At 35.6% G+C, this 15775-nt stretch overlaps 1 protein-coding gene across 1 annotated transcript; it reads left to right on the forward strand.

Moving 5' to 3' along the window:
* Positions 1-5623: 5623 nt before the first annotated feature.
* Positions 5624-12761, forward strand: LOC138163373 (olfactory receptor 9G4-like). Its single transcript, XM_069090883.1, has 2 exons — positions 5624-5815; positions 11805-12761. Exons 1-2 carry the CDS (start codon positions 5624-5626, stop codon positions 12759-12761), a joined length of 1149 nt encoding a protein of 382 aa, XP_068946984.1.
* The last annotated feature ends 3014 nt before the right edge of the window (positions 12762-15775 follow it).

Below are 15775 nucleotides of genomic sequence, written 5' to 3' on the forward strand. Positions count from 1 at the left end.
ACAGAAAGAGTATAAGGTTACCTGATAGCCTATTCCATTCAATTCAATAAATTTATTGAAACTCAATGGAATGCATTACTCTGTGTTGATTGCTGGGGGAATATACCAAGCTTTCATTTTGTTGGAAATGCTAACTTGGAAAAAGCAAAAACACAATTGATACCAAAAAATCAGATATCAAAAGAAATGTAATAGGGAGAAATACAAAGTAATTTAACACCTTCTGGCCAGAAATGGACCCTGTCCTTCTTGTGGAAGGAGTCCCAGATACAAAAACCAGGCAAGTTTTTTACATTAGTTTGGTGCAGACACTCCTTTCAGAGGACTGATTAGTTCTTTCTCTTCTGGGTATACCTCTACATTATTATACATTTTTATTAATGAGGCTCTAATTCTGTTAGATTATATACATGAGGTTCATTAAGCAAGTGAGGTAATAACCTCAGAATACTGACCCCTCACAAGTTTAACCTAGATGGGTCCTTATCTGGGTCTGTGAGTCCCAAGGCCTCTGTCTGCTTTCTAATTGGTCAATGCTACTTCACTTTTAGTATTATCTAGGACTTCTATGGGAACTGGGAATACAAATTCTTCCCAAGGCTACTGCCTCAACTCTTCTCAAAGCTATTGCCTAGTATGATAACTTTACTTTCATCAGTAGCTTCATTTCAGTAAATTTTGCAGTCCTGTGAAAACTTAACCTTTTGCTACTTCTCACAAGTTGAATCAGTGAGCAAATTAATGTGACAGTTCTCCCCATAGATGCAGATTGCCACCCAGGCTTTCCTTCTATTCCTGAGGAATTATTGTTTATTATTTTCCACAAAGCCTGTATAGATCAATCAATCCTCCCATCAATACACATGTATTAAGGGCCTCCTATGTGACAGACACTGTACTAAGTTCATGGAATACAAAGAGTCAAAAGACCATTCCTCCCCTCAAGGAGTTTACAGTCTAATGGACCTCGAATGTTTATGCTGTAGGTTTTCTTCTAATTCTCTTTAAAGCTCATGGGTACCCATGCTGAACTCAGGTAAAGTGAAAAATGCCTTTACCTCATTGAATCTTGATTTCCCCATCTGAAAAATGAATGAGTTAGACAAGATGGCCTCTGAGGTCCCTTCTCAATGTGAATCTCTGATCCTACAATTAGTTGTTTTTTGCTTTTGCTTCAGTATAAATCAATCTCTTTCTGATTGTGCTTTTCTTTGATTATATGCCCTTTCCCATTTCTTTCATGTAGGACATCAATGGAAGTATTTTTAAGACATCTATTTACCACAATACACTTTTCCATTATGTGTTGGGATATCTGAAACATTTATTTTAAGAAAATTTTTATTTTTCCAAGATTTAGCCCATAGGGTATCATAGAAAGAACTCCCCTCCACCCTTAACTTAATTAACATCAATGAAACTTCCAAAGATGCTCTACAGTACATGTTATTCTTCATATCCAACTCTGTACCTAATCCATTGTCACTTTGCATCATTTGTTTCAGGTATATGAATTAACATATCAACTCAAAGGACTGAACATTCTGAGAACTGGAGATACAGGAACACACATGCACGCGCGCGCGCACACACACACACAATCCCTGGCCTCAAGAGGCTTATAGTCTAAAAGGAGGGAACGGACCAAGTACACAAATAAGGTTGCTACAAAGTAAAGTGTTAAGAAGGAAAGATATAGACAAGCCATTCTAGGAAAACTTGAAGAGTGAAAAAAAAATCAACTGAGGGACCAGGGAAGAGTTGAGATCATGTCATTAAAAAATATCTGAGGTGACTATAGAAATGAATTAAGGATTCTAGGTGGTAGAGAAATTTGAGATGAGTGAATTTCAACCATATGGAATAGTTTGTGCAAGCGTATGGTATTGGAAGATGACAGATTGAGATCGGGGAAGAACTAAAGGTATAACTGAGCTGGAACATCAAGAAAGAAGAGTGCATATGCAAGAAGTCTAGGAAGGTAGATTGGTGCTCATTTGTTGGACTTCAGGTTCAGGAAGTATGGTATTGAATACCAAAACTTTCATAAGGAGAGTGCATAAAGACAATAATGATTCAATGATCTGCGATTTCATCCAAGTGGGTAACCCCTACACTGCTGATGATTGCATCACATATATAAAGTAGAAAAACTTCAAAAATCATTGCAATAGATATTATCATGAAAAATGCATCATCATTCAGTTCAAATCTCTCAAAACATTGGCAAGCTAATCTTCAGATGACAAATACAGTGTGTCACCAGACCCAGCCTCTCTAGTTAAATAAATCAGGCCAAAATCTACCTTATACTCTTTTTTTAATTTGAAAACTCTAAAATTTACTTCCCTTCAATAAGAAATCATGGTAAGGCTCTTTGGGATACACCCCTAGAAGTGGTATTGCTGGGTCAAAGGGTATGAAATTATTTATAGCCCTTTGGGCATAATGGCAGATTGATCTCCAGAATGGTTGGATAAGTTCACAACTCCACCAGCAATGCATTAGTGTTCCAATTTTTCCACATCCTCTCCAGCATTTGTAATTTTCCTGTTTCATCACCTTAGTCAATCTGACTGGTAAGATGTGGTACCTCAGAGTTATTTTGATTTGCATTTCTCTAATCAATAGTGATTTAGAACATTTTTTTCATGTGCTTATAGATATTTTTTAATTTCTTCCTCTGAAAGCTGCCTGTTCATAGTATTTGACCATTTATCAACTGGGGAATGACTAGTATTCTTACAGATTTAACTCAGTTCTCTGCATATTTTAGAAATGAGTCCCTTATCAGAGACATAGGTTGTAAAAATCCTTTCCCAATTTTCCACTTCCCTTCTAATCTTGGTTGCATTGGCTTTGTTTTTACAGAAGCTTTTCAATTTAATGTAATCAAAATGATCCACTTTGAATTTTATAATGTTCTCTAATTATTGTTTGGTCATAAAGTCTTCCTCTCTCCACAAATATTACAGGTAAACTATTCCTTGCTTTCCCAGATTGCTTAAAGTATCAGCTTTTATACCTAGATCATGCACCCATTTAGACTTGATTTTGGGGTATGGTGTTAGATAATGATTTATGCCCAGTTTCTGCCATACTATATTCCAGTTTCCCCAGTAGTTGTTATCAAATAGTGAGTTCTTATCCCAAAAGCTTGGGTCTTTGGGTTTTTCAAACAGTAGATTACTATAGTCATTGACTGCTGAGTCTCATGTACCCAATCTCTTCCACTGATCCACTACTCTATTCCTCAGTCAGTACCATGTAGTTTTGATGACTGCTGCTTTATAATACAGTTTAAAATCTGGTATTATTCTGGTACCTGGTAAGTACACCTTCCCAAGCATTTGTTTTCATTAATTCCCTTGATATTCTAGACCTTTTGTTCTTCCAAATGAATTGTGTTACTATTTGTTCTAGCTTTATAAAGTAGTTTCCTACTAATTAATTGGTATGACACTAAATATGTAATTTAATTTAGGCAAAATTTTCATTTTTTTATTATATTAGCTTGACCAAGCCATGAGAAATTGATGTTTTTCCAATTAGTTAGATCTGACTTTATTTGTGTGAAGAGTGCTTTGTAGTTGTGGTCATATAGGTCATGGGTTTGTTTTGGCAGATAGATTCCCAAATATTTTAATATATCTACAGTAACTTCAAATGGGATTTCTCTTTCTATCTCTTGCTGTTGTATCCCAAAGAGATCATAGAAGTGGGAGGAAGACCCATATGAACAAAAAGATTTATAGCAGCTCTTTTGTGGTGGCAAAGAACTGGAAATTAAGGGGTTACCCATCAATTGGGAGAATGGCTTAACAAGTTGTGGTATATGAATGTAATGGAATACTATTGTGCTATAAGAAACGAGGAGCTGATGGACTTCATATTTACCTGGAGAGGCTTATATGAACTGATGCTGAGTGAGAAGAGGAGAGCCAGGAGAAATTTGTACACAATTACAGATATAACATATGTGTAACAACCAACTTTCATAGACTGGACTCTTCTCAGCAATGCAAGGTTATAAGTCAACCCCGAAAGACTCATGATGGAGAGAGATGTCCACATCCAAAGAACTAGAAAGAACTGAATATTAATCCAGATAGAAGCAAACTACCTGCTCTTTTTCTTTTTCTTGTTTGGTTTTGTTTCCTCTTTCCCATTGTTCATTCCATCTGATTCAATCCTTCTTTATAACCTGATTAATGTCTAATGTGAAAGAAAGTATTTGCAGATCCTATACTTTATTGTATGCTTCCATGGGGGGGAGGGGGGAGGGGAGAGTTGAGAGTTGAGAAAATTTGAAACTCAATCTTATAAACTAAAAATAAATAAACAAATAATAAAGACCAAAAAATTTAAAAATATATATATCATGGTAGGACTACAATAGAGCAAAATAATATCTCATGTTTATTTTAAACTTTGAAGTTTTTACAACATTTTCATTACACAAAAGCAACTTTTGGAGGTAGGTCATGAAAATATCATTTCTATTTTATACACGAGGAAATTGACACTAAGAGATTAATTCCCAAAGGCGATAAAATTATCATTTGAATAGGGATACAAAGCCAATGATACCAACTCTGGGCTAGTCTTTTATACATTAGTGCCTCAATTTCCTTACCTAAAAAGGAGGGAGTTGAATTTAGTGACCTCAGACAACCATTACTGTTCTAAAACCATCATCCTATGATTCTAAGGCCTGTACTCTTCCCCAACACCAGAATAGCCCCAATATGATAACAAAGATAAAGTAAAATCACCATGAGAGCAAAAATATGAATTATAAATCATACAAGGTGATATGAATCAAAATGATGTAAAGCTCAGAATAAAAGGCAGAACATGCTAAGAGACAGAAGAGAAAATAGGCTAAAGCAATGTCCTTAATTTCTAGTGGAGGAGAACAATGAAGCCCTCTTAGATGAATGGACGTGAACCAATCCTTCATAGATAGGTGGGGTTTTGATAGACATAGAGAGGAGGCAGAAGGATAAAATGAAAGGGTGTAGGTAGCACTGGGTGTTCATTACAGAAAGAGAAAACATGTATTGACATAAATGATAAAAAGTATCCAAAAATATGTTTGGGGACAAATTTATTATCCTGTTTGGCTAGACTCTATAGTGGGCATAATGAATGACAGCTTTAGAAAGGTACCTTAGAAAGGTATGTGTGTCAAATAGATGGTACAGATCAATTTGTGTGTGTAGCAGGCTTCAAAAAGTCTTTCAATGTGAAAAAGAAAGAATTCAGAGTTTGGTCTCATGATTCCCTAGACAGTGGGACCTCCATATCAACCTATTTAATCTCATCATCTTACAGATGAGGAAACAGGATCTGAATGGTTAAGTGCTATGTCCAAGGTCACATAGCTAGTATTTAGAAGGTATTAGATTTGAGCCTAGGTAATTTTTCTTCAAATACAAGGTATCTCCTGCCCCTCCCTTGTCCACTGTACCATGGGGAGCTTTCCACCGAATCAAATAATGGAGATGCAGGAGTGACTTTGGGGAGTAATTCTTCCCTATGGTACGATAAACAAGGATATTCACAAAGGAAAAGCATACTTTGAACAAAATATGACATATATTTTTATTTCCCAATTAACATGTCATTCCCAAACTCTGGAACAACTCTAATTGATTCTTTGGAGAATGAGTTTCTGAGAGACTGTGTAAGAGAGGTCCCAAAGGAAGCAATAGGAGATATGCATGGGTCCAACGGAAGGTATGTCAAAGCTGAACAGCAAGAAAAGAAACAGATTGTCTTGTCCCACAAGCTGTCCCCTGCCAGACTAAAGGTAAAAGACTTGGACTAGAAATTGGTATAAGGGTACCAAATGATCAATTTCTAATTTTAATCTTAGTGTCTTAGGATCAAAGATTTCAACCAAGAAAGAACTTTGAGATGATGCTATCTTACCTTTTGCTATAGAGATGAAGAAAGTGAATGTCAGAGAGATTAGGAAAGAACTTTCTAAAGAGCACACGAGTAGTAAATAACAGAACCAGGTTTCTTAGTATAATAAGATTATCACGTCAACTATTCAAGAACTTAGAGGTTGCTCAGGCTTACCTCTTCATTTTACAGTTAAGGAATGAATCCCAAAGAGGTTAAATAACATATTCCAACTCATATCCCAAATTGGCAATAGCAGAGTCAAGTCTCATCCCTCCAAATCAAGTGTTCTTTTTTTAATACAGAAGACTGTATCTTTAACAATAATAAATTGTTGCTGTATTATGTGATGCTAGCAGCTAGTATTTTTCAGCTTCCCCTTTTTTTAAATGGGAATAATTCTAACCCTACCTGTTTGACAGGATTATGAAGAAAGGTGCTTTCCAAACCTTAAATTGATATTTACACACTATTTATAATTATTTAGATAACTTAGTATTAATTTTCTCATTTATGGTAATATAGTTGTTGTTATTCCCATTTTACAGATGACTACATCAAGGTTCAAAGAAGCAAAAAAATAATCTAGTGTTGTCATGAAATGAGCTGGGTGGAATTTGAACTAGGTTCATTCTGGCTTAAAGTTCAGTGTCATTTCCACCACATGCTTCATGCTCTTTAGATGAAGTATATGTGAAGAAACTTTCTACTGTGATTTCTTCTGAGAGTAGTATTGAAATTAAGAATGCTCCTTCACTCATTATGCATATCTCTTTGACTCCTTTCTTCCTTTGGATGCAATTTCCTTTGAAATCTTTATTTTTAACTTTGTCAGGATTCTATGGTATTAGAAAAAAAATTGTATGTCCTTACATGATTATGTAAATATCCTTTGATCTCACCACTTATTTGGGGTTTGCCATCCCCTCTTCTTTCTGGTCATTGAAGTAGTTACATGTATTCTCCCAGATATTAGGAGTACTGATGAGATTGACAACATTAAATCTGAACTTTTACTCTCCATTTAGAGTGGGATGAATATTAGAGAGATACCAAGTCATTCCCTATAATCAAATTGACCTCTAGTGGATACTCAGACCCTCAGAGCCTACACTTTCTAGCATGTGAATCTTTTCTCATTAAGCATTCATTATAAGATTATAAGGTTTAGACATGATCTTGTCCAATCAAATCATTTGACAGATTAAGTAATGTTCCAGAGAAGGATAGGGACTTTCTCATGAAAATAATTCCCTAAAGTAATCAATATGCTTCTTACTTTAATTTAACAATCTGTGACTTCAGTACCTCAATAAACACCTTTCTATGTTCTTTAAATTTTTATTCTCCTCCACTAGAAATTAATAAAAATTAATATTAAATGTATGTTAATACAAAATTTAAATAATAATAAATTATTATTTAAATAAATTAAACTTATTATTCTAAGTTCTTGAATAGTTAAATTGACAAATTTAAAATTATTACTGAAAAAAAGCACTGGATCTGGAAACATGAGAGCTATTTTCTAATCTTGACTGCCATTAAATAGCTGCATAACCATGCAAAAGTCACACACATGTCCATTATAATCTTCAGTTTCTGTCCCTGTAAAATAAAAGATGTGGGCTGAATACTATTTACTGTAACTTATATCTCTGATAATCTATGTTCTCAGGGTCCTCTCAGCTTAAATTATCTAGGAGTCAATTATTACACAACCATTTTCACTGTGTTTGTTAAGAAAACATATTTTTTTAATCTATATCTAAGGATATAGATTATGGAATGGTCTCAAAAGTTCTCTTGTAGGCTCTAGAATTTGGATGGTCCAAGGCACCTTGCTTCCTATTGGGGTTAAAGAAAAAAAAAATATATAGTACCCATCTTCAAAGGACATATAGGAGAATTCTCATTTTACAATAAGTTGCTCAAATATCTATTTTTTTCCAGTCCCCAGTCTTCCAGTCTCAAATTTCATATTGCCAATTGACAACTATTGGGCCTTTCCAGCTGAATTTCCCATAAGCATCTTCAAACTCAACATACACGAACAGAATTTTTCATCTTTCCCTACAAAGCCTCCCCTCTTCTGTATTTCACTGTTATTGTCACAGACAGTATCATTCTTCCATTTATCCAGTTTCACAATGTTTTTTGGTGTCATGCTCAACTCCTCATTAATTATTCTTTCCACAGAGCCAATCAGCTTCCAAATAAAATTATTGCTACTTTCACAATATTTTTCCTATTCAGCACCTTCTGTTCATGCACAAATTACTCTAGTTGAAGTCCTTGGCATTTTTCACCAGAACTGCTGTAACAATCCCCTAACTGGTCATCCTGCTTTATGTCTCTTAACACCCATCCCCTCAGAACCATCCTCCATACAATCGCCAAAGTGATTGTGCTAAAGTTCAGGTATGATCATATCAGTACCTTACTTAACAAATCCCAATGCATCCCTACTATTTCTAGGATCAAATATAAAATCTTCTCTATGGATTTTAAAGCATTTCACAATGTGACCTGAAATCTTTCCAGTCCCTTAGCACATTGATCCTCCATAATATAAATTCTAGCTATATTGGCCTAGTTGGTACTCCTCATATATGATGCCCTGTCTTCCACCTTTGTGTTTTTGCTCTCTCTGTCTCCTATGTCTGCAATACATTTTACCTCCTTACATCCAGTTCTTAAGAAAAAAAAAAAGGTTTTTTTTTTGGTTTTTTTGTTTGTGTTTGTGTTTTGTTTTGTTTTGTTTTTTAAGACACAGCTCAGGGGCGGCCAGGTAGCACAGCGAGTAAGAGCACCTGCTCCAGTGTCAGGATGACCTGGGGATCAAATCCGGGCTCAGATACTTAGCACCACACCCAGAAATAACTGGCCATGTAACCTTGAGCAAGTTACTTAACCCCAATTGCTTAAAAAAAGACAGCTCAAATATTCCATTGTGCATTAGCTTTCTTGGTCCCTTAAACTACCAGTGACTTTTCTTCTAAGGATTCTAAGACTTTTCTTCTGTTCTAAATTTATTTTGTGTGGATGGATTTTTATATTTTTGTCTCTCCCCACAGAAATGTAAACAATTTAGGGCAAAGATTATGCTTTTGTTTGTTTGCTTTTGTTTTTATTCTGAAGTACCAGCACCTAAGACAACACCTGTCATGTAATAAGCAATTGAAAAATGCTTGTTGATTGATCAGCTAAGTGATTGATCAATAGAATGATCGATTAACACTAGGCCAGTCATTTTGCTTTACTGCATCTCCAGTATATTCAGTATGTCAGAGTGGAAAGGACCCTGGCTCCAGATTCACCCTGGCTCCTGTCTGACATCATATCCCATTCATGATTCTTACAGGTACCCATATACAATCACCAAAGAAACTGTCATTTCAGCTTTCTGGGCCTAAATTTTCTCATTTGTGAAATGAGAGTATTAGAAATGAAGAAACCCCTTTAAAATACTTTAAAGATAAAATGATAGAGGTTGAAGAAAAACTAAAAAAAGAGCAATCAAAGAAAAACAAGTAAATTATGAAAAGAGAGTCAACCAATTAGAAAAAAATATATATAGATCCAGAATGTTGAGGAAAATATCGACTCCTTTAAAACCAGAATTGGGCAAAGGAAAGCTAGTGAATTATGAGAGATCAAGAAATAATAGAATATAAAGAATGTAACAAATATGAGACTGTGAAACATCTCTTAAGAAAATAATTGAGCCATACCCAACTACTTGCTACCTTGTTGTGCTAATAAAATACTTTACCTTTCAAAAAAAATAAAATAATTCATCTAGAAAACAGATCAGGAAGAGAAAAAGTTTGGTATACTCCTGAAGATGTTATTATTTTTAAAAGGAAAACCATTTAAGAACAGTTAGAAAAAATAGTAATTATCTTACACAAATGAGGTGTGTGAGAAGAACTGAGACATAGGGATTCATTCAGAGAGGAGAGCTGCTAGTTCTGGAAACCTACTTTCTTTGGAAATAGGTTCAAGAGAGAACAATAGATACATACATACATACATACATACATACATACATACATACATACATACATATATATGAAAGTATAAAAGTCTCCTGAATTCAAAAAGAAATAAAACACTAAAAGTATAGGGAGAAGGAGAGGATAAAGCAGGGATCTTTAGAGGGGAGGAGGAGGAAATAGGAAAAAGGGGATCAGAGAAGGGTGTTTAGATGAATGGGAGGATAAGGGAGGGATCCTTGGTGGGGATGGGGTTAGGTTAAGTAATACGAGGGCAACGCAATGGGTAGAAGTAAAATAGAGGAGTCAGGAGGGAAAGGAAATAAGAGCTATGCATAAGCATAAAATAAAGATCAGTAGTAGAATTTGTTAGGAAAAAGGGAGTAGAGATGGTAATCGCGATCTCAGGCAAAGTTAAGGCTAAATAATAATTGTTCAAAAGAGAAAAATAGGAAAATACACTGTGTCAGCCATATTTATCAGTATTATTTTGGAGTATTCAAAATAAGTAGAAAATATAAGGTGTGGGGGAGGGCGGGCAGCTAGGTGACACAGTGAATAGATCACCCGGAGTACCTGAGTTCAAATCCGGCCTCAGACACTTAACACAAAAACTCGCCATGTGACCTTGGACAAGTCACTTAACCCCAATTGCCCTCCAAAAAGCAATAATAATAATAATAAGGTGGGAGTATGGCTGTGGTATAGGAAATGATGAGTTGGTAGACTTAGAAAAATGTGGAAAGACTTGAACTTATGAAAGAAGAGGTTATCTGCCCTCAGAGAAACAGAGAATTAAATAAGTATAGTATGGTCTTACATAGATTCATATGAATGTATATGTCTATAAATTACTATAATTAATGATATCTAAGTATTGAATGTGCAAATAAGAATATGCATCTATGGGAATATGTGAGTATATATGTATATATATATGTATATGTATGTATTTGTATGTATGTGTGCGTGCGTGTATGTCTGTACATTTAACTATATCCTTCCAGGGAGGTGGTAGGAAGGGGAAAAAGAACAAAGTAAAAAGTTTGCAGCAGAGAACAAAAGAAAACATATATGGAAGTAAAGAATAGAGACAGTTTTCAACACAATATAGTATTTATTATATAGGCTTTCTTGAAATGGAAATTTATTCTGTATATTTTGGATCTTCTCTTATGTTCTGCTGTGCACATGGCAATGCTTTTTATGTTTCTTAGTTTGTATCATATTAGTTTTAGGATTTAAGTTTGTTTCTTATTCCCTTATTTTGCATTTGATTGTAAAATAAACAATTTCCAAAAAAATAAGAAAAAGAAAAGAAGGGACCTTTGAGGGCCTTTCCACCTCTTCAGCCACAATTGTATGATGTATGAGAAAGCTTGAGTAGATGATCTCCAAGCTCCTGCATCACCCTTGCTTTCTATGTTATATTCTAAAGCCCTTTCTAATTCAGACACACTATATTCTATATATGGATCTAATAGTCTGTGTTCCATATTCTAAGGTCTCTTCAAGGACTGACATTTTAGATTGCCCAGATTCTTTCTCCATAGAATGATGGGAAAAATGTAAATAGTAATGAAATAACATTTATATGTTGCTTTATATTTTACAGGGCTCTTTACATAAATTGTCTCCTCTGAGCCTCACCATAGTCCTGTGAGATGGTTGCTATTATTAGTCCATTATTACAGATGAACAGTCTGAGGGACATAGAGGTTAAGTGATGTGCTCAGAATCACACATATGATCAGTATCTGAGGCCGAATGTGGCTCCCGGTATAAAGCTCTATCCTCTGGTCCACCCATCTGCCCCCTGGGATCACTCCAGGTCTAAATTACATGAATGAATGAATTCTCTATATCTCTTTGATGTTTCTTGGATTCTATCAGGTTGCCACCACTATGCCTGTGGAAGTGGGGAATCGGACCACCTTGACTGAATTCATCTTAATTGGCTTCTCAGCTGACCCCCAGATGCAATTGGTTTTCTTTGGAGCTTTTTTGGCTCTTTATTTGGTAACATTGGCAGGGAACATGACTCTAGTTATCTTAATCAGAATTGACGCCCGTTTGCATACACCAATGTATTTTTTCATCGGAAATCTGTCATTTTTAGATTTCTGGTATACATCAGTGTACACCCCCAAAATCCTGGCCACCTGTATTTCAGAAGACAAACGTATATCCTTAGCAGGTTGTGGTGCCCAACTTTTCTTTTCCTGTGTTGTGGCCTACACTGAGTGTTACCTCCTTGCTGCAATGGCCTATGACCGTTATGTAGCAATCTGCAACCCCCTTCTCTATTCAGCTGCCATGTCCAGGTCTCTCTGTGTTGGACTGGTCGCTGGGTCCTATATAGGTGGGTTCTTGAATGCCATAGCCCACACTGCTAACACATTCCGCCTGAAATTTTGTGGGAAAAACATCATTGACCACTTCTTCTGTGATGCACCACCCCTGGTAAAGATGTCCTGCACTGACACACAGGTCTATGAGAAGGTTCTCCTGGGAGTGGTGGGTTTCACAGTTTTGTCTAGCATACTAGCTATTCTGATATCCTACTTCAATATTCTCCTGGCCATACTCCGGATCCGCTCAGCCTCAGGGAGGCGGAAGGCTTTCTCCACCTGTGCCTCCCACATGATCTCTGTCATGGTCTTCTATGGGTCCCTCCTCTTCATGTACTCAAGACCCAGCTCCGCCTATTCCCTGGAAAAGGACAAGTTGGCTGCCCTGTTCTACACAGTGGTGAATCCCTTGCTCAATCCCATAATCTATAGCTTCAGGAACAAGGATGTGAAGGAAGCCTTCAGGAAAGCAATACAGAGAATCAAAGTACCCAGATGATTTTATTCATAGCTAAGATATTTTATCACCTTCCTCAAAACAAGAAACAAATATATAATTTGTTTTAGTGTATTCTTGTTAAATTAATTTTAATATGATAGTTCCTTATATTGATTTAGGAAATTGTTGCAAGAGGCAGCAAAGTTTCAAGTGAAGTATAATTTACTAGAAGACAAGAGAATAGAACTCTACTCTGCACACTGCCGTCAGTGAACTGGACAATAAAGGGCAAGTAATATAACTTTATTACCCTCAGTTTCTTTATAAAGCATGGTTTTGAAATAAATTCTGAAGTCCTGAAATTGAAAAATATTTATTAAAGAAGTAAGAGAGTGGAGATATAACATAATGTTTGTGAAACTCCTCTTCTGGATGTTTTCTTCTTTTACAATTATTGAAAAATTTAAGAGCACCCTGAACCCCATATTAGCTATGGTAGCAGTGTGCTATGGTAGATTGTACCCAACTTTTCATATGAAGACATATCTTTCTGGCCATGAAACCCTGACAATAACTTAACCACTGAGTGCTCTTGGAAACTCTGTAAGATCATAAATTAAAAGGGTGTATTTTAGTGGTAGAGTAAATATCTTCAAGGAGGAGTGATCTAAAATAATGCAACTGAAGTTCTGATCCTTATTCCAATCACAGGAAATTAAAATTTACATTAATTTTACTGAGTAAATATTAGCTCACACATTTATATTTTCAAATTGTTTTAAAATCAAAATAAAAGTTAGCCCAATAATGATTTTTGAGAGAGACAGAGACAAAGACAGAGACACACAGAGAGAGTTATTTTGAGAATAAAATGAAGCTTTCATGGATGCTATTCAGACATTTAGTCATGACAACTCTTTAAGACCCTGTGGATCATACTGTTCATGGGGTTTTCTTGGCAATAATACCAGATTGGTTTGCCATTTCCTTCTCCACTAACTTAAGGCAAAAAGCAGTTAAGTTATTTATTTGCCCAAGGTCATACAGCCAGTAAGCATCTGAGGCTGGATTTGAACTCAAGTCATCCTGACCCCTGGCCCAATAGTCTATCCACTGAGCAATCTAGCTCCCTCAGTATTTGCATAGCACTGTGTAAATCTTCAAGTGCTATTTATGTCTTGTTGTTGTTATTTTAAGCTTCATGTAGTAGAAGTTCCCATTAGTCTAATTTTCTCTGTAAGATTAAGTATCAGGATAAATTGTCCCAAATGATTCTAAAGGGAAAAATAACATTCTTTGTCCTCTTTTATAAAACTAACTTTAGAGTAAATAAGTCATTTTGTCCTATCTACAATAAGAGTATGGATCAGAGGAAAATAAAATATTTTATATCTTAGTAGAATAAAAAATATTCTATCAGTAGTATTGGGTGTGTGGAGACACACTCTTGCTGACCTCCCCACATCCATACTTCTGTATTTTGGTGGGACCTCTCTCTAGAATCCTTTATACAAAATTTTTAAATAAGAGTGGGAGGGAATTATTTTTGGAATTCTTGGCATCATTATGTGTCCCAATCCATTCAGGATTATCCTGTAGCCTTCTCTAATAGTTATATGTCTTTGAACAAAGGTCTTTCTAACGTAATACTCCAGTCTTGTTGTCAACTGATATTCTTTCAAATGACATTACTAAGGTGCTGTTTCTTTAGTTCTGTTGGACCATTTTTTCTAAAGTGTTTTAAAATATTTCAAAAGGCAGGAAAAAAAAGAGAAAGGGAAAAAGAGGGGCGGGAGAGTATGGTAAGACAAAGAGAAAAGGAAGGAGAAAATGAACAAAGGAATGAATGAAGAAATGAAGGAAGAAGAGAGAACAGACATTCAAATACTTTTGGAGTCTTTATACCTTCCAGAGATAAAAAAGATCTATAAAATAAAATATTAGTATTATATAAAGACATAACTTTCAAGAATAAAGAGTGGGAGATATCATTGTATTCTGCACACATCACACCTCAACAGGAGAATTGTGTTCAGTTTTGTTCATCTTAGATTGATAAGGACATTGGTAAGCTAGAAAATACCCAGTTGAAGACAATCAGGAAAGAAGGAAGGAAAGAAAAAAGGAAGGAAGGAAGGAAGGAAGGAAGGAAGGAAGGAAGGAAGGAAGGAAGGAAGGAAGGAAGGAAGGAAGGAAGGAAGGAAAAGAGGGAGTAAGATCCTAAGAGGATTGGTTGGAAGAAGCGTGAATGTTTAACCTAGAGAAAAGAAGACTTAGAGTTGACAGTAGCATAAATACTGTCCTAGAGTATTTGAAGTGTTGTCAAAGAATAATCAAAGAGGAATTAGACATGTCCTATTTGGGTCCAAGATGCAGATGTATATGCAATGGGAAAACTTTTATAGCCTCAAAATTAGACTCAGTATCAAGAGGAAAAATATGCTAACAACAAAAATTCCTCAAAGTAGAACAGGCTGGCTCAAGAGATAATGGATTCTTCCTCCTTATAGGTCTTCAAGTTGAGGCCAGTTGACTACTTATTGAATATATTATAGTGGAGATTGCTTTCACATATGTATTGGACTAGTTGGATCCTAGGTAAACACCACCAAAGTTTCTCTCAACTCCTAAAATTCTAGAATTCTATGATACTTCAGTCTGGAAATTATAGAATTTTCTTCAACAATCTCCCTGTCTTAAGGTTCTTATAAACTGTTTCAATCATTGGTAAAGTTTAGATCCAGAATTATCATACTGTGCAGTCTACTAACAAAGAGGTCTGCCAACAACATGATTTAAGAGAAGGAAGAACAAAACCAACAAGACATTCAGAGAAATACTTTCACCACATCATTAGGGAAGATTTTTAATTATTCTTACAGCCTCTATGCACTCAACTAGTCCATATTTAATATTTACCTGTAGCATAGAGAGCCATTTGTATGAATTCAGAGTGTCTTGCATAGCCCTCTAGCATGTAGCCTGTTATTGATAGCTCATATTTTCATGAAACTTAAAATCTCTAGAAGAGAGAGAGAGAGAGAGAGAGAGAGAGAGAGAGAGAGAGAGAGAGA

The sequence above is a fragment of the Petaurus breviceps genome, unplaced genomic scaffold (assembly GCF_028583685.1).
Source record: "Petaurus breviceps papuanus isolate PSGF00001 unplaced genomic scaffold, PetGlider_PUasm1.0 188, whole genome shotgun sequence".
NCBI classification, from domain to species: Eukaryota; Metazoa; Chordata; class Mammalia; order Diprotodontia; family Petauridae; genus Petaurus; species Petaurus breviceps.